This window comes from Herpailurus yagouaroundi, unplaced genomic scaffold (genome assembly GCF_014898765.1).
Source record: "Herpailurus yagouaroundi ecotype Mexico unplaced genomic scaffold, PumYag 29, whole genome shotgun sequence".
Taxonomy (NCBI): domain Eukaryota; kingdom Metazoa; phylum Chordata; class Mammalia; order Carnivora; family Felidae; genus Herpailurus; species Herpailurus yagouaroundi.
In genome coordinates, this window is record NW_024412377.1 from 5270421 (window position 1) to 5292555 (window position 22135).

General features: G+C 51.1%; 1 protein-coding gene and 2 long non-coding RNA genes across 5 annotated transcripts in view; 1 reads left to right on the forward strand and 2 right to left on the reverse strand.

Moving 5' to 3' along the window:
• Nucleotides 1-20486, forward strand: part of ADCY2 (adenylate cyclase 2) — a 391814-nt gene extending 371328 nt beyond the window's left edge. For 2 of the 3 annotated variants that reach the window (XM_040493706.1, XM_040493715.1), the window contains 3 exons: nucleotides 10643-10757; nucleotides 15134-15258; nucleotides 19668-20486. In XM_040493706.1, the coding sequence (XP_040349640.1) occupies nucleotides 10643-10757; nucleotides 15134-15258; nucleotides 19668-19820 (393 nt within the window). In that variant the 3' untranslated portion in view covers nucleotides 19821-20486. The remainder of the gene's footprint in view (nucleotides 1-10642; nucleotides 10758-15133; nucleotides 15259-19667) is intronic. The other variant, XM_040493720.1, reaches the window with a different exon arrangement.
• LOC121042456 (uncharacterized) lies at nucleotides 3579-5908 on the reverse strand. The gene is made up of 2 exons (XR_005796222.1): nucleotides 4664-5908; nucleotides 3579-4556 (listed from the first exon to the last, which is right to left on the reverse strand). It is a non-coding gene; the product is annotated as an uncharacterized LOC121042456 (long non-coding RNA).
• LOC121042452 (uncharacterized) lies at nucleotides 13827-18242 on the reverse strand. The gene is made up of 2 exons (XR_005796216.1): nucleotides 16789-18242; nucleotides 13827-14343 (listed from the first exon to the last, which is right to left on the reverse strand). It is a non-coding gene; the product is annotated as an uncharacterized LOC121042452 (long non-coding RNA).
• Nucleotides 20487-22135: the final 1649 nt, after the last annotated feature.

A 22135-nucleotide genomic window follows, 5' to 3' on the forward strand; every position in this document is an offset into this window, starting at 1 on the left:
AAAGAAAGAAAGAAAGAAAGAAAGAAAGAAAGAAAGAAAGAAAGAAATAGAAAAGAAGGAAAGAGAAAGAAAGAAAGAAAGAAAGAAAGAAAGAAAGAAAGAAAGAAAAAGAAAGAAAAAGAAAGAAAGAAAGGAAAAGTTCTTAGTGGGGAGGATTTTAAGACTTCAAGATAGGAATTTGGGTTGGGACACAATTCACACCACATACTTACCTTCATTTAAAAGTTTGTTACATTCCTTCTGGATTTTTCTGCATTTTTATTTTTAAAATACTGCATTAGGATGTCATTTATCATGACTCTTGAGCTTTTTGGTGCCTCCTTAAATTCTGTGCCTGAGGGGGGCGCCTCACTCACCTCCTGTCATCTGGGCCCTGATTCTGAGGCCTCCCCAGCTGATCTCCTCTCTCGGAGTCATTTAGGGCCCTTGGCCTGATCACGCCCAGTCCAGACCTTAGCTCACCGGTAGCCGCTTTCTGATCCCTTGTGGGGCTCAGCGCGGAGATTCTCAGAGGCGTCGCTGGTGTAGACCCACTCAGCATTCAGCGTGTGGGGTGGGCGCATCCTCCCCCGTCCGGTAAAGCCTGACGCGTCTGCCCGTCTTCCCTGACTCTGCCTCCTCCAGACCCCGGCCCTGCAGCCCACGTCTCTCCTTTCCCTCGGGCACACTCTGTGGACTGATCACCCGCATCCACCGCCTTTATCTTTCCCCTTCCCGGGGCCCCTGTCCCGCCCCCCATCACCACCAATACCAACAACAGAAATCCCACTCTTGAAGACCAGGAAGCACTTCCATATTCCAGAGCCCCAGCCGGGTTGTGTACTCCTCCCGCTCGTTCTTGAAGTCCTGCCTGTGGCGTCCGGTAGAGCTGATGGCCCCCTTCGCCTAGAAGTCCCCCTGTCTGTCACCTGCCCGTGGTCCATCCCTTTGGGACACTGTCCGTGCTCTTGCCCTGACAGCTGCTCTCAGTCAGGGGTCTCCATCCATCCCCTCTGCGGATTCAGCCCCTGCCAAAACCGTCACCTGCCACCCTGATCGTGGGGCCGGACCTACCATTCCAGCTTTCCAGGGACAGCCAGTTCTAACCCCCTCATCTTCTTCCCGTCCCCCTTCTCCCAAAACGGGGCCCCAGCCATCCCCTGTGTCTCTGAGGATGGCGCTGGAGAGCCCCGTCTCCACTAGTTCTCCAAGTCGTCCCACGCATACTGAAGACACCATCCACAGAGGCAAAGCTCCGACTTTCACGGGAGCTTGTCCTGCGCCCTGACCTGAGGAACTGTGCCTCCTCTGACCTCCTGTGTCTAGAGCCCATTTCCCTGCCTCCCACGGGCAGCGTGTCACTTTCAGCTTTCTTGCAAAAGTGCGTTTCTTATCCACCATCCAGATCGTAGTGCCCTGTCGTAGGCGGCGTCCCCAAAACCCCCAGCAGGGGGCGGTGTGCATGGCGACTACTCCGGCTCGTTGGCGGAGGACGGAGAAGGTGCCCACCTAACCTCCCAGAACAGTGGGTGGCTCCCTTCCCTGTTTCGCACACCTGCCACTCCCGATCCAAACCCTCTCCTTCTTCCCCCTGACGTTTCCAAACACTCGCAAAATGCCTCCTGAGTCTACTTTTGACAAGCCTGAGAGATCCCCCCTGCCAACCATCCATGTTACAGATGGAGAAGGAGAAACTGAGGCACAGCAGTGAAGTAACTTGCCCAAGGTCACGGAGAGAACAAGCAGCGACAGACTTGGGCTGCCAACCCTGGGGCAGGGCTCCCCTGCTGGTCCAGAGCTCTGCTGCTGCCTCGTGGGCTCCTTCACCACCCCTCCCGTGCCACGTTCACGTCTGTGCCCGTCACTCACTGCTGCTTCCTGCCTCACTTTAGCCCACCTCTCCTGTCCCACCTGCCCATCCCTCCTGCCTTCATCAACCGCACCCACCAGACTGGCCTTCTTAGCCACCCCTGGGCTGCTTCCCAACTTCTTACCAGTCACCCCTGTCGATAAGCTCGAGTGGAAAAGAACGTGAGTCTCAAGTGAGGCCACTCATGACTTAGCGCAGTAGCTAAGCTTTCTGCGCTCCCGTGTCCTTACATAATGGGGAGCGTGCCCATTTCATAAGGCCATTGGGAAGACTGCATTAATATGCAAAATACTCCTTGGCCACAGTAGGTAATAAAAATGCTAAAAGCCATAGTAATACAGTTGTGACTTGTACACTGTTTTGCATATTGTTACTATCGCTCCCTCCAACACAACAGCTACGAGGGTTTCGGACATAAATGCAATATGATATGTCGTCATGTCCCTGCAGAGAATGTTCTCCATATGAGCTATTTCTATTTCGGGCATTAATTAGATCTTGGTAAGGTCATCCTAGAAATATTTTGAAGTGCAGTGAAAGTCTGCTCCAGGGAAAGCACATTACGTTTGATTGGTGTGGGGGGATAACACTTGATAAATATCAATGTAGATATTTGAAATGAACATGTCTTCTGCCTTTTGTAACCCACCTGTAACCTACCTACTTGTTTTCCTCATTGTAAGCCTAAAAACCTTGCTACGTATTGTTTGGCCAAACATTTAGTTTGGCAACAAGAGACATTCGATTTGCAAAATATATTGGGTTCATCAAGGATTAATGTGCTTTCGTTAAATCCCAAAAGAGGCAGAGTTATCTGGGTAAAAGCCTTTTGAAATCGAGCTCTTACATGTAAGACTAGAAAACCTCCTCATTTTCTACTTGGGGGGCAGCATAACTTCTCCATTGGGAAAACGGATGCATAGCAGCCTGTCAATACCTGGTCAGAGTAGGGCTGACCGCGTTTGTTTGGATTTTTTAAATGAAACGGTACATTCTGATTTTAAGCTGAAAGGCAACGTGACAAAATGGTCGGTTGCATTATGCATCACAACTGATTGTTTTTAAAAGAAGCAGGCATTTGTCAAGAAATGAAACGTCAGACTGGGAACAGGCTGGCGTGCTAACCCCACTCGTGATTCTGTGAACACGCGCCTGACAAGTAGGCGTCCAGGGACGGAAGTCAGCAGCCGGCACCCCGCCCCCACCTGCCAGGACCTCACCTGCTTGCAGGACACCCAGGTGCAAAGCCTCCTGCTTGTTCCATGCCATGGCCTTTGCACGGTAAACCCTGACAGCAAATTGTGGTCCCAAGTATGTTTTTCTTGACTTACAGAGTCCTTTTTTTAGAAAAAGGACATTTCACCAAAAAATTATCATTTCCGGCTTCTCCTGAAAACTGGTAGATTATCTACCTGATCTTCATCCCCGATGACAGAGTCCATCAGCTGGAACGTAGAAGCAGCTGCTTCATTTAGACTTGAGCGTGTTCTCAGTTTGCCACACTCCCCACGACTCCCTGTTGCCCCATTCCCTCTGCTGCACTCTAGAGCCTCGCCTCCTCGACCTCCGAGGGGCTCTGTGGTTTATGAAGACCATCCTTCGTGGCCTAGTCAATGACCAGGGTTTCTCTGGCTGTAGCCATTATATAAATGCTTCTGATCTTTTTCAGAGAAACATCACTGACAACTTAAATAGGTTGAAACAAAAACACAAGAATGAAAACTCTGCATTCAGATTCACGCTTGGATTATATTATTGCTGTGATAAACCAAACCACGAGCTCTCATTCACAATCTCAAGTAGATGGATACTCATTGCTGGCACCACTTTGACAGGAAATAATTCGTTGCTCCAGAAAATACAGGGGAGGGAAGAAGCAGAGAAGCAGGAGGAGGCAGGGAGGTTTTATTCTTCACCCTGGAATGAGCACTGGTGCTTTTCAAAATTTTAGAAAGCATTTGTATTCTTAGTCTCTTTTTAGTCTATTTAATTATTTTATTTGTTGTAAGTAAAAACTACTTGATTTTACAATCATTTTAAAATGAATTTAGTATTTTTATTTATTATATGCCAACAAACTCAGCAGCGGACCCAGAGTGGCAGGTTGAGGGTAGTTACTAAGCACTACCCTTGGCTCCATCTGGTTCTTGCCCAGTTCACCCCATAGAGACACCGTTGCGGAGGGCGCCAGCGTGTCTCCTTTATTTGGATCCCCCCGTCCCCCAGATGAGTTCCCAGGCTCCATACGATCAGCCCATGAGATGCCTACACTCGCGCATCCAGCGTATTAGCAAAACTGAGTTGCCAACAAAGCAAAGAAAAAACGTTTCCCATCCGCATCCAGCGACTCAGGTTAATGGCTCCGTCTCAGGCTCGGCTGTTCTAGGTTTTACTCAGCTCGTGGGACATCCAGCAGGTGTTTCCTTTCCCCACTGTGGCAAGCGTTCCCCCAAGTTTACAGTCCGGGAAAGGCGTGTGTGCAAACGATTCCAATGCCGGCTGACGTGGAGAGTGTCTGGGAAAACCGGAGACAGTCTCGGTCAGCCCAGGCTGCTCTAGCAACCGCCAATAGACTGGGTGACAACATACCTTTACTTCTCACAGCTCCAACGGCTGGTATGTCCAAGACCAAAGCACCAGCAGGTGAGATGTCTGGCGAGGACCCTCTTGCTGGTCTTCCGGTGGCTGTCTTCTCGCTGTGTGTCACCTGGCGGAAGGCATAGAGAGGAAGCCAGCTGTCCCCAGCCCCTCCTAGTGAGGGCGCTAATCCCATTCACAAGGACTCCCCTCACATGACCTAACCCGAGGCCCCACCTCCTAATCCATCACCCTGGGGATTAGGCTTCAACATGGGAATTTCTCGGGGGTGCAAACGTCCATCCACAGCAAGGGGTCTCTGCCAGGTTGACCACGGGAGAATCGGGGAGTCGCTCTGAGACCCTCTGCTGCCGGGCTCCTGGTAGCTAAAGCACACCTTGAGACTAATAACCATAGTTCCCTTTACTGGAGAAAGTAGAAAACAGTTCGGGTCTCTGCTGAACTGAAAAGCGGCACCCGATGCTGTGTATTTCTGTACAAACACCAAAGCTACCGTGATGTGTTGTAAGCAGAGTGAAATCTCTTCCTGCTTTCGTGCTACTAACAGGAAGCTGCAAACCGAAAGAAACTAAACCACTGATCTTCACTATATCCACCGAGAGTCTCAAAGACACTGGAAATGGCAGACTTTTAGGTCATTGTCAAAGCCGGGCATCCCCATAGGATGCCCAGTGTGTTCGAAGGGAGAAGGTTCTGAATGAGGGCATGAGACAGTTTCTGACATTTTCCTCCTTGATGCTTTTCACGTCAGGGTGACCTGCTTCTCTAAACCATCATGAAAGAAACTAAATAAATCCTGAGCCCCAAGGATATAGGCTGCATCCATCTAACAAATTCATTTCACCTTACCCACAACCCTGAGAGATAGTAGTTCTTGTCCCGTTACAGACCAGGAAACTGATGCCCAGAGAAGTTGAGTGACTCAGCCAAGGCCACACAGCTAACGGTTATAGAACCTGGGGCTGGACCTAGTTTTGCCTGATTCCAAAGCACCGACAGTTAATTCGGGAACTTCCTACATTCGGACAAGCGGTGGTCAGGATGTAAACCGCGGTCCTGGGGAAAATAAAGGAAGAGGTGAATGGCAGAAGTGTGCCCATGCGAGGCGGACTTGGGAGCTGAGGGGCCGCGGTGGAGGGGGCGTAGAAGGCCAGGCTCGCCAGCATCTTGGGTTTCCGACTTAGGGATCTGCTGCTGATGATGCCATCGGCAAAGCAGGAGAGTCAAAAAGAAAAGCTGTCTCGTAGGACATGGAATACTAACGTTAGTTTTGGATGCACCGTCCGTGCTCGAAGATACCGAGTACGGTTTCAGCTGTCCACGGGGGTGGCGGGCAGTTCCAGAACCATTCGTGACGACTTCCCGGTGATAGCTCTCCGTCAGCTGAGTATCTCTTAGGCTCATCATCCAACCTACCTGCCACCATTTACTGTCAAGGCTATCAAGGAAAACTGCTTACCTGTTTGTTCACACGTTTGTGCATATTTTGCGTACATCTACCCCAAGGAAGCTCACGAAACTGAGTGCAGCGCAAAATGTTTTAAAGTGGAAGGAAACACAAAGATGCGAAGATTCGAGGCTGACACATAAAATGCCAATGGCGCAGTTCCCACCGCGTTCTAGATGCACACGGGGTGGGGGGCAAGTCGACAGAGCTGCTACGACAGGGCCCCGGACTCAGACTCCTGGCGGGGAAGCCTGATTGTGCGGCTCCTACCCGTTAGGAAGCATCCGGGGCCTCCCTTGCCCCATCTGCACGGTGGGGACGAAGACAGAAAGTCCCTCACGGGACTCAGCGTGAGGATTAAATACCTTCAGGCACACTGCTGCTATGTAGCCTTCGAGAATTCCCAGCAGCTGGCACAAGGTCAGCGTTCCAGTGTCCGCACGGACGATCTTACTGTCACTCCTCCATTAGTATATTTGAAAACCGGGCCACGTCAGGTATGGACCCTCATAACCATGACAGTGGGTCTGAGTGACCCGTGTGCTTGGCAACTAACTTTCTCATGGAAAATGGTTTAAAACGTGATGGGGGGGGGGGTGCTTGCTAGAACATCCCCTAATGTGCATTTTAGTAAAATACTTTCTCTGTAAAGTGAGGTGTGTGGAAAACAGTGAATGTGAGTTGACTGAGTCTAGACGGGTCCACAGGTGGCCTAGCAGCCAGGCCATTTTCCATAAATCCTTCTTCGTGCCTCGGGGTTTGGGTTCACACTGGGACGTTGTGAGTCCCAGGGGTGTCCTCTGACAGGTTCCGGACACTCGAGTGTCGCCCCAGGCGCAAGCCGATCTTCAGGCCGTGCCAATCGGCTCACCGGGGCGACAGTGGACGTTCCCTTCAGAGAAAGGACAGACCTCAGGGGATCTCCCAGGGGCCTCAAGTGGGAGAACAGCTCCTGGGCAGTGGTTGTAAACCTTCAGCATGAGGTAGATACCACCACAGCAGGGGCACAGTGAATGTTTGCTGGGTGGACAAAGAGAAGGGAGGAGAGAAGAGAGGTCAAGGAAGGAGGCAAGGTGTACGTTAATTTCAGCCTAAAAAAATTCGGTGTTTACCAAACAGGCACTTGAGTTACAAAACAACCTCAGTAAAGACGCATGTACTTAAGCGGGGTTCCTTGCTGGTGGAATTGCCAAAGCAAACGGCTCGCAAGATGTGTTCCGGGAGCTCAATGTGTCTACTGCCATGTCCCTGGAAGTCGGTTAAATATTTGGAGACGTCTCACAGAAATCACTTGGGTCGTGGGAGAAAGAGCTGCTTTATACTGTCATCAAATATTTATCAAAAGCTCAGTTATAAAGACTTCTTGAAACGAACTGAGCTCTTCTTGAGACCGAGCATAACTTTTTCCAGGGTTTACTAAGCCCGAACAAGTTACGGACGTTGGATTTAAACCCCACTCCCAGAACTCAATCTCTTCATTCATCACGGAGGTCAGGTAAAACCTCCAGCTTACGCCCGCTGCATGAAAACAGATTGGGTGATCATTTATCAGGGGAGGAAGCTGGTTTGTCTTACCATGGTTCAGGAGACAGCAAACCATTTCCCCCCCTGTGGCAAATCTGTCCCCCTTGCTGGAACAGTCGTGATGTTCACAGGATTCTGCCTGTTGATTTAAGAGTTCGTGCTTCCAGTTTATTTTTTTAAGTTTATTTTGTTTTAGAGAGTGTGTGTGTGTCTGTGTGTGAAAGACAGAGAGAGAGAGAGAGAGAGAGAGAGAGAGCAGGGGAGGGGCAGAGACAGAGGGAGATAAGAGAGAATCCCAAGCAGGCTCCACACTGTCAGCGCAGAGCCCGAAGCCAGGCTTGAACCCACGAACCATGAGATCATGACCTGAGCTGAAACGAAGAGTCAGATGCTTAGCCAGCTGAGCCCCCCAGGAGCCCCTGTGCTTCCTGTTTAGGAGCAAGATGTTTCCAATGGACTGGAGGCATGAACTTCCCAATCACACCGTCCCTGTGGGTCACGAGACCAGAAACATTAGCAAGCTCTGATAGAAGAGCAGAACCATTGTCAAGCAATGACTCTGTGGCGCGTCTGGATGGCTCAGTTGTTGAGCGTCTGACTCTTGATTTCAGCTCAAGTCACGGTCCCAGGGCTGTGGGATCGAGCCCCGTGTCGGGCTCTGCACGGAGACTGCTTGAGATTCTCTGTCTCTCTCCCTCTGCCTCTCTTCCCCACTCATTCTCTCTCCCCCCCCTCTCAAATTAAAACAAAAAACTGTAATAAAAAAAGAAATGACGGCATTTTCACCGACGTTAGCTGGCAGTGTGTTCCATAGTTCCAGTTGTTTAAATTGTGTGGATTTTCTCTCGCAATTTTTAAGTTGAGGATTTGTGGCAACAGTAGCGTTTCATCGGTCTTTCTCTGGAATGATAGGATTTCTCCAAGGAGAGGAAGAACGAACGTTCTCAGTGACTCCTCTGCTCGTGTTTATGTTATTTAGTGCAGTGATCTCAGCGGCCAGCTGCTTGCCCCTCGGGGCCATTGGGCAGTGTCTGGGGACATTTTTTCTTGTCAGTCCTGGAAGGGGGCATCTCTCGGAGGAGGCCAGGGGTGCCACTCGGCATCCTGCAGGGCGCAGGACGCGGCCCGGGACAAAGAATGATCCGACTCAGGTGTCATCAGTGTTTACATCAAGAGACTTGCCTGGTGCTACCCTTCCTGACTCCTTCGGGGAATAACCCCATTGTCATTTTCCTTCCTCCTTTGGCCGTTACCTTGGTTTTCTCCATGCCCCTGTCACCTTCAGGGTGCAGGACACATCCCCTGTCTCCACTGTCCCCCTCCCTCATCCCTCCTGAAACCCTCAGAGCTGGTTGCTGGTTTCACCCTCCATGGTGAATGCGCCCCATGGTCACCATGTCCCTCCCCTTTCACCGTCTTGAGAGCTCTCTCTCTCTCTCTCTCTGAGTTTGCTCTGCTGGGGCCCCCTGCGGGATCAAACACTTGAGCTCCACAAAGGGCCGCCCCTCCTGCTCTTCTCTCAAGTATTTCTAGCATCCTTACTGATTTTGCTTCCTCCCCCAGCCGGCTGAGGCTGCTCCCCGTCTTCCCACTTGAATACCCTGTGTCCTCTTCTGAGCCTTCCCCCACTTCAGTGGGTGCGTCAGTGCCCCCCCCCCCCCGCCCCGCCCCGCCCCGGGTGTATGTTTCCCAAACGAGCATCAGTCGGCAATGACCTTCCACCAGAGCTCGGCAAGGCTCTCCCTTCCTCCTACGCACTTCCTCTCGGCTACCCGACCGGCGATCTAAATGCAGTCTCTCAATAAACACGTATCAGGTGCCTCTCCTGGGCCAGACACTTTCATATTGTGGAGACGCAGATTAATAGAACATAGTCTGTGCCCTTGGGGAGCTCACAGACGAGTGAGGGAAATAAAAGACCGCACTGATTCTAAACCACAAGCCACAGATGCAGGCCAGCGCTGGGACTGCATCTCACGCCCCTTCTTGGTGTGCCCAGTCGTTAAATATTGGGGCAGCGGGAATCTTTCGGACATGTAAACACATTTTATGAGTTATATGCATATAATAGTAAAGAACCTGTGTTTATAAAATAACCCAAAATAGAAATTTTACAAGGGTGACTTTCAAAAGGAAATACAAATAGGTGTTACAAATTAATAGTAAATATAAATTAGTAACAGAAATAGCAATAGAAATAGCAATAGAAATAGAAATTAGTAGTAAATGGGAGTACAGATTCCCACTTACCTTCACTGGGAGCCTTGAACTGGTCTTTTCCTCCAGCTCTATGTGTTTGATAACTATTCCTCAAGGGGCGATAAATCCCCCAGGGACAGTAAAGACAGGAAATCGTTACCCCCCTGTATCCGCGGGCTCCGGCTGCTGTAACAGCACCACAGCCTGGGCGGCTTAAACAACAGAAACTTCTGGAGACTAGAGGTCAGAGATCAGGTGCAGATGGGGTTGGTGTCTCTTGAGCCTCTGTCCTCGCTTCCTAGACGCCATCTTTCCCCTGCTTCTTCGTGTCGCCTTCTCTGTGTGTCTTAATCTCCTCTTTCTAGAAGGGCACCAAGTCATGCTGGATTCGTCACTAATCCCTCATTGGATCCTAATCTCTTATTTAATGATAGCCATGAGAAGCTGCAAAGCAAATACTGAGGATTCGGAGGTTATGAATTTGGGAGAAGGGGGGAGACACATAACACCCTTCCCCTAAAAGGGAAGATGGGGTGTTTCCAGAACCGAGGTGAGCCGTGTGGCAGGTGTGGAGTAGGGAAGGGGAGGAAAGGACACCGACCTCTCTGCCCTGCTCTCCCTGACCTTCCCTGGCCCCTCCCATTAGCCAGTCCCGCAGGGGTCAGAGGTCACCCTCGGAGCCAGAGGCCAGCGGAGAACGGGGGAGACAGGTATGCGGGGCAAGCGGAGAACCAGGAGCCAGCCCCTCCTCGAAGTGTCTTCTGCCGGCAGTTTCTGGGTTAAGACCACATAGGTCCCATTCCGTGTCTTCCAGCGTCTCAGGTCTGCCCGCGGCCACAAGAATGAACCGGGACACAGGGTCCCCTTGGGAGGATGGGTAATCCTCACACACGCCTGTCTGCCGGGCATTGCGGCCCTTGACCTCAAGCATTGCTGTCTGCCTGGAGCCCAGGTTTGTGACCCAAGGGACCGTTTCCCTGCCGGTTGACCTCTAACCCCACGTGCGTGTGTTTGTTTCCTCTCAGGAGCCCGAGAGGCAGTACATGCATATCGGCACCATGGTGGAGTTTGCCTTTGCCCTGGTGGGGAAGCTGGACGCTATCAACAAACACTCCTTCAATGACTTCAAGCTGCGAGTGGGTACGTTGTGTGAAGAGCGCCGGCTTCCGGGGGAGGGCACGGCGTAAGGAACAGGCGCACCGGAAGTGTTGTGTGAAGGGCTCTGACTTCCGGGGGGGGCGGAAGGGCACAGGCGCACCGGGACCGTCGGCCATCTTGCCACGCCGGACTAGAGTCCTGGCGGTTGTGTCTCGAGTGCAGGAGGACTGAATTTGGGGGAGCAGGGGGTGGACAGGCTCAGGGAAGTTAGGGGCCTCTGAGGCACTTCAGTACAAAGTAGAAAACAAAACCCCCTTTGGTTGGACCCAGGCTGCGAGCACTATGTCTAGCAAGTGGACCGTGAGCTGGATTTCAGTCCCACGGCCTCATCCTGCCAGGGCCCCTCCGCCAGCCACGGCTTGCGTGGCCTCAGACCATCCTGAGGAGCCGTTGACTGCAAACCACGATATTATTTCAGGATCAGCTGCCAGTGAAATTAGCATGGGCTGGAAGATGCATCCAGACTTTGGAGATCCAAAAATGTAAAAAAAAAAAAAAAAAGTTTTAAGGCAGCTTAGAGCTGTTGAAATAGTCACACGCTCCTAGGCTCACAACCTCCTAACGCCCCAAACGTACGTCCCAGGTTCTGAAATAGCTATAGCTTTTCTGATTGAAGATTCAGCCCTGAAAGAAAAGGCCAGCTTCCTTTAAGATTTAAAATTTTTCTATCTCAAGAATAAACATTAACAAAATTAAATTTTCTAGTAAGCTCTTCCGTTACTTTAAGCTGGTCCATGAGCATGTTTCGTGCTTACTTGCCTTTTACAAACGTCTGTAAAAATAAAAAGTGTGTTTTACGTGCTCGGCTTAGCACGCGGCTGTCTTGCCATATTTGTGGTTATGGCCATTTGTGATTGGTAAGAGCTGCTTTGACCATTTTATGTTCCTCTTGGCAACACATTTTGCTTCTTCTGAAAGCAAGTACACATAAGAGGAGCTCTTTTAACAAATTCCATTTGAATGGCTTTTCCCTGCTTTTGGATACAGGTTTCAACTTAAAAAAAAATCCCGATAAATGGCGAGCGATTTTCTTCCTTTGCTCTATGTTCTGAATTTTAAAACCCAGAAATATTTTATATCTCTTATAATGTGGCCTCTTGACTGCTTATATATTCTGTTCATTGTTAGCACCTGGACACGTCTTGCTTTATACTTTCTCACCTCCGTGCACAATGGGCCTCACCTTATACCCAGGTGAGAAGGGGCAGGCCGGTGGGAGGCTTCCCCCCAGCCTGCTGACCACATCCAACATGCAAGTGTCCCCTAGATCCTCGAGCTTCTTTATTGTTTTGACAGCCTAGAAAGTGAGCTCCTCGACCTTTCAAACTACCCTCAAAAAAAAAAAAAATTTTTTTTTTTATTCCACGTTGGAATGATCTGCTCGATTAGTAAACGTATTCAAAACAAAATACTACCGCTCTTTACTGCAAAGTGAAATAGAGATCAGTGTTTGCTGATCACATGTGTTACTTCCCCAAACATCACAGCTTTCTTGGTCTTGGACCTTAACGGTATTTTCCAGATTAATGCGAGCAATTGAATAGGCCTTCTTCGAGAAGAATTTGAGTGTTTACACTCATGACTGAATAACTAATAACGTCTATACAGTCACCCCACATGGCAGCTCTTTTAGGTTTCTGAGGAAGCTCAAGGTCTCACGGGCCTCTGGGGCTGCCTTTCCCCACCCCTCGGCCTCTCTCTCAGGGGTCTGCCTGCCCTGCTGCACTTGGGTGTGTGGCGCCATCCAGTGGCAGTTCATGGTAGGAACTTGGAAGAGTAATACTTCAAAAAAAAAAAAAATTAGATGATACAAATAAGAAATGCTGAATTCACTCTTAACGTCCTCTTCTGCATGTCAAGCTGCAGAATCAGCCGGTCAGCGGGAACCAAAATCTGAGCACATTCCTGCGCTAAGTGGAGATTGACCCCGTGCCAGCAGTCAGCAGCCCAGCCTCTCCCCACTGCCTACCCCGCCAGGCGCTGACCCAGCAGGATTCAGCAGCCTGGAGGAAAGCTGATGGCAGAGGGGGCTTGAGGGCACCAGCCAGCAGCCAGCGGCTGGACTAAATTCTTTGGGGTGTCTAAAGTACAGTGTGGGCTTTATTGAGCACCCCGCAAAAGCAAAGCAGAATTTCTTTCTTGCCTCTTGCGTACCTTCAAAGGTTTTGTGGAATGCCGTTTATACCGTTTCCTGCCTACCTCTCCATTGCAAAGAGGAAGTTTTGCCTCAGGTCTCTAACAAGCCGTAGTGCACTAAGCAGTACAGCAGTGGGAGAAGGGATCTCAAAAACACCCTCATTAATCAGTACAAGTTGACTCCTGCAGCAAGGCAGGAGTCCTAGATCTAGGAGAGAACACATACCTAGGGCATAATCAACCGAAGTCAATAACTCTGTTTCTATTTCCGTGGCCTTCCTCCGCACCACTCCCGGGATAACTATGGGTCTGTGTGTTTGAACTGAGATCCTGGGGCAAGGACTCATCCTACCTGGTGCAGGGGAGTTGGGAGAGAATCCCAGGCCTCTCTGATTAGAGAAGTTGATCAGACTTCTAAGGAGATGGCAGGTGCCGTCTCCGTGTCTCGGGCAGTGTGAAAGCTCACGCTGAGCTCAGGTGTCAGCACGTAATAACCGTGGGGTTATAATTGCAGCTACAGAGAGGACAATCAGAGCAATGGCCTCCTCTGTTAGTGGTGGCCCAGGCTGCCTGATTATCTGGGCAGTCACATGGGCAAGCCAGGGGGCAGCAGGGCTGGAGAGTGGTGCCTCCTGAGTTTCCCCAGCAACCTTTTGATGGCTGTCCCTGGAGAATCACAGTTTGTGAGGAGGTTTATGCCAGAGGCTGGATTGTCCTCACTCTGATGAGTGCAGAGCTGTAAAGAGCCCAGCTCAAGGGGGACAAGAACCCAAGCAAAAGAGACGTCCCCCCACTTGTGCGGAGACGGCCTGTGGGTTGCACCTGCTCCCCAGGGACGAGCCTGTCTATCCCAGGACCCGTCCAAACGTGACGCTCTTGGGGGCCTCTCCCAGGAGAATTTCCTCAAATCTGAACTCCGTCAAAATCTCTATATTGTCCATACTAGGACCTGTTATTGTTCTAAAGTTGACCTGGGTAGACTCCCTCACTAGCACGGTGTGCGTTGAGAGAGCCCTTTGAAGGTGCTTTAGCAATGGAAATCAGAGGCACAAACATGGTCCTCTGGAATTCAGTAAACTTGGCATTGGGACATCATCAAAGGCAACAACCTGAAAGGTGGGAAGAAGCCTCGTGCACGGGAAGCTCATGGCAGCATCCGTACCAGCAGGGCCACAGAGCTGGCTGCCCCTGCCATCGGCTGCCTGTCTGATGGCGCCCTCTCCTGCTTTCTTGCCTGAATCCAGAGGTGGTGATAACAGTACCCACCGCACAAGGCTGTTGTGAGCATCCCCAGAGTTTTACAGTGCGCAGCAGGTAGAAAATGCCACACTGGTGTGGGGGCAAGTGGCGGATTCAGCAAGATGTTGGCATGAACCCAGAAGTCCATCGGTGACCAAACTGCCAGTAAATGTGGTATATCCATTCAGTGTAGCTGTTTAAAACAGAAAGATGTATATTTCAAAAATTAACATTAACCGCAAAACTGCTGGAGAACAGTGATCATCTCTTATCTAGGATTATGTACCAACATAGAAAACTCAGTCGGGTGACCAACTTTGGCTCAGGTCATGATCTCACAGCTCATGAGTTTGAGCCCTGCGGTGAGTTCAAGCCCCAGTTTGGATCCTCTGTCTGCCTCTCTCTCTGCCCCTCTTCCTCCCCTTCTCTCTCTCTCTCTCTCTCTCTCTCTCTCTCTCTCTGTCCCCAAATCAAAGATCTTTAAAAAAAAAAACTTAAGAAAACTATTATAATGTTTTGGTTTTTTTTAATTTTCTTAATGTTTATTTTCTTGAGAGAGGGAGACAGAGTGCAAGCCGGGGAGGGACAGAGAGAGGGAGACACAGAATCCGAAGCATGCTCCAGGCTCTGAGCTGTCAGCACAGAGCCCGACACGGGGCTCGAACCCACAAACCAGGAGATCATGACCTGAGCCGAAGTCAGACGCTCAACCGACGGAACCACCCAGGTGTCCTGATACAATGTTTGGGTTTTTTGAAAGCATAGCCAACTTTATGTTATTATGGAATAAAAATGATATCTGGGTACCTATGTATGAATCAAGACCAAGAAGAGAAACAAATTATTTTTCTTTGTTTTAGAATTCCGTGAGTTGGGCTAATGTTGGCTGCATAATGATGATTCAGAAATCCTCTTGTACAACTTTTCTGTTGAAGACAGTCGTTGTAACTTGAGTCTTCTTGCCCGGTTCTGATGCATTGCAGGTATTAACCATGGGCCTGTAATAGCCGGTGTGATTGGAGCTCAGAAGCCACAATACGATATCTGGGGCAACACCGTGAATGTGGCCAGCAGGATGGACAGCACCGGCGTGCTGGACAAAATACAGGTAATCTAGTCTGCTCCGTCATCACGGGCCAGGTCTATCCTCTTCGAAGTCATAAATGAGCATCATCATAATGACAATGATGTATTAGAACAAAGAATCTTGGTAGTTAACTTCAATGGTGAAAAGAACCTGAAATTGACATAAGTCTTTTTTATTGGGGAAATGGTCATCCGTTTCTGCACTCGCCGTTAACAATACTTGAGAAACGTAATAATGTAAAGGTTATGGCTTTGGAGGAAGTCGACGATGGCCAACGATCAACATGGCAGTCTGACACCCGAGCGAGTCAAGGCTGGCCCCTTCTCTCCTCTTCCATCTCCTGGCACCAGAACCTTGAAGGGAGCCCTGCAAGGGAGAGGGATTGTACCACCCAAACCAGACGGAGCCCCCAGACTTCCCGTCCCAGAGGCTGAGTTGGAAGGAGGCAGAAAGGAGCCGACTGGGGAAAGACGAGGGACGAGATTCAGGGTGATATGAAATGGCAACGCCAAATCGGGCCAGCATGGGATTTGGATATGGAGAATGACGGACGGCACTGGAATCCACGCAGGGGAGGTTGCTCGGGCAGAATGCCACACACCTGGAAGGAGAGACCGACCTCTCCTAATGAGAAGAACGTGTGCACGTGTGTGTCTGTGCAGAACTTTCTATTCGCCACTGCCTCAACACGCAGTGATTCCCCATTTCACCCCAGATTCCACGCTTCACTTCTGGAAGATAAATTCCTGCCAAGTGGCAAATTCGTGTGAAAACCACTGGACGCAAATAATAAGCTTTTTTCTCCCCCACCCCCCTTTATGGAGAATTCGACAAGTCCCTGTTCTGTGTGCCTTGGCTTGACCCCTGTCCTCAGGTAACCTTGCCTCCTAACATTCCGATGGAGATTTAGAGTTCTTTTCTGAAATTCTGCCGAAGACACCAGCTCCAGTGCTATCAAAAGCGGGCTTCTCATTAAACTTCTGCCTACTTGCTTTTCACACTCTTCACCTGCCTCTGCTTCTGTGAACCTTCTATAGCATATCTTGAATCTTTGTATGGAACGGGGCCTATATCTCACCTTCTTCCCACCGGATGACTAGTCAGCAGTTGCCAAAAGTAAGCAACAGAGAACGGGGAGAGATGGCAGGCGATGTGGGGCGGAGAGGAACGTCTGGGGCTTCCCAATCAGACCCAGACGTTGCCAAGGGAAAAGAGTCAGCTGGCTGTGCTCACGAGAGCCAACCCAGACAAAGCTCTCACCAGAAACGGGGCTGGAGCGGTCGTCACGGTGTGTGGAGATGGCCTAGATGCCCACCACGAGAGGCGCGGCCTACCACCTTGGCACCTCGCTGACCCGTGCCGTGACGGCACCACGGCCTCGAGGGCTTTCTGCCTGCGTGTCATTAGCTGTTCCGGATGCCCCGGGGATGTTCCAGCGATCCTGTACAGCGTGGGGTCTTGTGTCTGGTGTGGGGAGAGGGTGCTCCTATCAAGGACGCACGTTCCCAACCTGCAGGCCAACCTAGCCCCCCCCCCCACCCCTTCCCACACCTGGAACATTCAGAAGACATGTTTCACGACTCTCCAAGTGGTTTTCAAGCATTTGGGATACGTATCAAAACCCATTTAAGACAGGCTGTTCAGAGAGAGTGCTCCCTCCTGGAGGTCGTAATCCCCCGCAGGTCAGTGTTTGAAATGAGCTAGAGCTCCCGTGTCTCCGTCTCCAGGAGGATATTGGGCCTCATAAAACTCCAGGTGATTTAGTGCTGAGCAGCGCCCCCTGGAGGGTCTCTGTGCACCCGGAGCCCGGAGGAGAAGCCCCTCCTCCGCGTGTGTTCACTCAGCTCAGCCGCCGGGAGGCTTGTGTCCAGCAGGTTCCTTCTCCGGAGGCCGCAGTTCACTCCGTCTCCGGTAGCTTCGCATTTTCCACTTACGTGCAAGGAAAGTAGTGAGACGCCAGGAAGAATCAGAAACGATGCTTCAGAAAAGCTTCTCCCGGGCCTGAGGAACAGGTCCTGTTGATTAAAGAACTTCCACGCCCACCACGCTTTCCAGCCTGGAAGCTCACGGAACACTGGAGAAAGCTCGCGTGTCACCCAGCCAGGCCGCCCCCGGGCTTGGAGGCACACTGGCTGCTGTTCATCGGGGAGACAGTTCCCTCCTCCTTGCTTCACGGTAACTGTGTGGTCGGTGTCCCAGATTCCAAGGGATAGCTCACAAATGCCCGTGGTGATACTTCACACCAGTAAACACCTTGACTGCAGAATTAACCCCCGAGGCTCCAACAGATGCGTTTGTTTTCTGTGGCAGGTCGGAAATCAGACGCCTCTGGAATTCTCTAATTCTGATTATGCCTGAGAACTCTCACCATGAGACCCTGTCTGGAATCTGAGTTCCCGGCTCTGTCCGTATTCCTTCGGTTCTTCCCCAGGATCCAGAGTCCTTCCTGTGCCCCTGGCTTCACCTCCCAGCTACACTTGTCCTTCCCCAGGACTTGGGCTCAAGCTAGCAAAGGACAGGACATGAACATACGGCACCTGTGACCCTCTTTTCTTGCTCTGGTCACAAGGGTCCCAAGGACCCACACATTGGCCCCTGTGCTAGGGGCTGGCCGTGGAGTCAAAGTACAGGGAGGGTGGTTTTTCCAGCTCTTTCCAACAGCCTACCCTTGAGATCTTTATATGGCACCCTTCACCCTTGCTTCTGGGGGCCTCTGGATATCTCCCTGGATTCTCATAAGCACAGCCCTCCTATTTCTGCCTCACACCTCTCTCAGCCACCAGGCTCAAGGAGGCTGGCTCACTGCTGTGGCCATTGCCCCCACCACTGCATGGTCCCCCGACGGCACCCACCCCAAAAGCAAAATCGTGTGATACCGTTGCTGTGCTGTTCACAAGCCTGCACAGCATGTGGGTGCCACCCACACGGCCAAGGTGGTCGGGTCCCACGGGTGCCATGTTCATCCTCTGATGCAAGGGGAGGAAATCCCTCCTCCTCCCCCTCCTCCCCCTCCCCCTCCTCCTCCTCCTCTGCTTTCTCCCCTGCTTTCAGAGCAGCATTACCAGGGGTTTCTAGAAAAAAACAGCTCCTCCCTCTCTGCTCAAAAGCCAGATACTTCCTGGGAGGCCTGGCTGGGGACTGTGTTCCTGACACGGGGGTCTGCCCTCACTTCTGAAGCTGAGGCCTCTATATTGGTAGCCTAGTCTGTTCTCACCTCACCCATTCTCTGCTTGAGAAAGCGTCTTCAGCAGGAGGCTTCGTCAACACTCAAGCAGACAAATGCCACACAGACCTGAGCTGTCATCCCCAGACACGGCCCCCGAGGAGAGCACGGTGCACGCTCAGGCTGAGATGGGGCAGGACTCGGTACAACCCTTCTCCCCTAAGAGAGAGGGGCCGTCCTACCCGGGAAATTCCTCTGCCATCTGACACAGCGGGACCCGAGGCGATTCGGCAGTGGGGGTCCTGGCCTCGCGGGGCAGCGGCGGGAATCACGTCGACAGGCTGCAAGAGAGGGGCCCGGCCCTGGTCACCTTCTGTGTCAGCTCGGTGAAGGGAGGAAGCTTGAGAAGACCTGACTCAGCGTGTCATGCCCGTGCCAAGGCTGGTGCAGACCCCTAGTGTCCTTTTAGTTTTGTTCTCGAGCATTCGCCGAAGCAGGGGGCCATTTGCGGGAGCTGACGGTGCTTCTCAAGGTGTCTTCTCCCATCTGAATTAAAGTCCATTATTCACATTCATGATTTTGTGAAATGACATTCATGACAGTTTGTAACATCCCACTACAGTATATTTTGATTTACTTTCCCTCTTCCGGGTCTCTCTCTCTCTCTTTTAGTTTATTTATTTTGAGAGAGAGCAGGAGGGAGCAGGGTAGGGACAAAGAGAGAGGGAGAGAGAGAATCCTAAGCAGGTCCTCACTGTCAGCACAGAACCTGACACGGGGCTCAATCCCACGAGCCGTGAGATCATGACCTGAGCCAATATCAAGAGTTGGATGCTTAGCCGACTGAGCCACCCAGGTGCCCCTTTCCAGGTCTCTTATATGTGAATATGTAACCTTCACGTAGCTGAAGTCATAGCGTGGGTCTGGGCTTCAATTTTTCCTTTGGGGGTGAACAGATCCTGCCTTATTTCCTGGTCTCGGCCACGATAGGGATCATGACAGCATCCTGGTTTACACCGCCCTGAAGATCACTTGACTTTTTAGGTGGTTTAGAGTCTGTCACCGTTGCAGCATGAAATAACGTGTTGTCCCTAAAAGGCTTTTCTTCTCCTGCGTGATTCTGTCTTCTTCTAATTTCTTAGGAGTGGAATGAAAGGGCCAGAGAACGTGAATGTCTTTTGGCTCCTGATCTTTGCGGTCAAACGACCTTCCGGAGGCTGTGTTTCGTAGGCACTGACCGCTCCTTCGTCTGTCCATGTGCTTCTAGGTCACTGAGGAGACAAGCCTCATCCTCCAGACCCTGGGGTACACGTGCACATGTCGAGGAATAATCAACGTGAAAGGCAAGGGGGAGCTGAAGACGTACTTTGTAAACACAGAAATGTCAAGGTCCCTTTCCCAGAGCAACGTGGCATCCTGAGGGGGTTGCCTCCACTTCGGCAAGAAGACTGTACTTCCGGGAAGGTACAATGCACTTTCTGACTGCGAGCTTTGTCTCTCGTTTTTGGTGTGCGTGCTCTGTTGTGTCCTATGGAGCCTTTTCAGACTCGTTCCTCTGACCTGGTGGCATACCATTTGGTGTCTGACGTGTCCCAAGATCGCTCTGCCACTTGCACTGTGCTTACTCCTAAGCAGAAGGAAAAGGAGTGTGTGTTATGGGAGAAATGCGCTCAGAGAATTCACAAAGATGACAGAGGTGAAATAAACAAAAATTCTTAAGGCAATAAAACTAGGGGGTGTATATTATCTTCCAGTGCATGTTTTTTTTTTTTTTTTCCTGGAAAATATGGTAGCTGGCCAACCGCATCCGCTAGTCCGATATTACACAGTATTTGTGAATAATTGATTCCGTCGCCCCACATGGAAGTTGACTGTGTTCACCCAGTGTATCTCATCGCCGGCGGCCATCCACGGGACCCACGGTCCTGTCGCCTTGCTCTGTCGTGTCTCGGGCCAGAGGCGTGCAGCCACCCATCACCAGAATTAGTTCTCATAGCCTAGGACCAGTTTTGTACCAAACGCGTCCGACGTTTTGATGCCATTGTCTTTTGTAAGGTTGATTCATTAAAAGTTTTACGTACTTTGGTTTATAGTCTGTATCTTTTCCCCCTTTTCTTCCTTCTCCTGCGGTTCGCTCCACAGCCGAGGTTGGCTTTCCATCGTCCTGACTGACGGTTGTTTCAGAAAGCGCGCCCCAGGAGCAGCGATTGGGAGATCCTTGGGTAATTCAGATCAGGACAAGGCTTGTGAGGTAGACACTTGCTTCTGCCACTCTCCGGAAATGCTCCGAGCGCCCTGTGGCATCTCTAGAGGATATTTTCTGGGGAAAATGTTGTGTGTGTTTTTTTTATTTTTTTAAGGTTATTATTTATTTATTTATTTATTGGGAGAAAGAGAGAGGGAGAGAGAGAATGCAGGCAAGGGAGGGACAGAGAGAGAGGGAGAGAGAGAATCCCAAGCAGGTTCAGCGCTGTGAGCACAGAGCCTGATGTGGGGCTCGAACTCACCAGCCGTGAGATCACGACCTGAGTTGAAATCAAGAGTCGTGCACTTACCCGCACACGCCAGCCTGGTGGGGCACCCTTGGCTTCTGTTCATAGCTCAAGGCAGGCGTGTGTGACAACCGGGGGACCCCAATCTACCAGGAACACCTTGTTCTTGGCAACTCAGACCCGAAGCACTGGACCCTCGTTGGATTCCTCACTGACCGTTTTCTGGCCGTGCGACTTTGACCACGTCGCTTAATTTCTCTTAGGGGTATTTCTTCATGGGTAGCTTAGGGGATCAGGTGTGACTGGGAGAGCTAATGACCGTGTGAGACCCTGGCAGGTCCCCAGGGCTTTCTCTTGCCGGTGCTATCCTGCCAGGACTCAGGCTCACGTAAAAGCACTTCTCAAAACTCCTAACTGGCCTTCCTCGCCGAAGTGGGAATATGGCATGATGTGTTCCACGGTCTGCCGCAGTCAGGCAGTGTTGGAGATCTCCAGAAAGGTGACCGGAAGAGGAAACGTAGTATAGGGATGTCTGTTTTCGCTGTCATGGAAACGTGGCCTAGGAGGCCTGGGGTCTCACTGACTTCAGACCAGCCTCCTGTGTCATTTGTAATAATGGTCATCAGCTGCACCTTGTGGGCCCCTCCTTAGAGCCTGCAGCACCCGTCCCAGGGCACGTCACCTCCCCTTAGTGGACACCCACAGCTGGGTGATTTGCCAAGCGCCCTCAAGCGTGGCTTTCTTCACCCAACAGGGATATGCTGAATTTGGTGAAAAGAACTCAAAAGGACAGTTGTTTCTTTCCCCCGGAACTGTGTTCCTAGTCTTAACCAAACAGTATACTTTTCTCTTTTTAATGTTTATTTAGTTTTGAGAGAGCACAAGCAGGGGAGGGGCGGAGAGAGAGGGGGACGGGGGATCCGAAGCGGGCTCCAGGCTCCGAGCGGTCAGCACAGAGCCCGACACGGGGCTGGAACTCACAAGCCTCGAGATCATGACCTGAGCCGAAGCCGGACGCTCAACCAGCTGAGCCCCTCAGGTGCCCCCCCCCCCCCCCCCGCCAAACAGTACACGTTTTAAAGCAATCAGAGTCATTATCAGAGTCTATCTTGCAGAGGTCTCCACACATACGATCTCTCCGAGTGTGGTCCCCAACCAGCAGCGGCAACACCTCATTTACAGGCCCCAACCCGAGCCTGCCAAGGCAGAGGTCCTAGCCGTGGGGCTCAGCACATGCACCGTG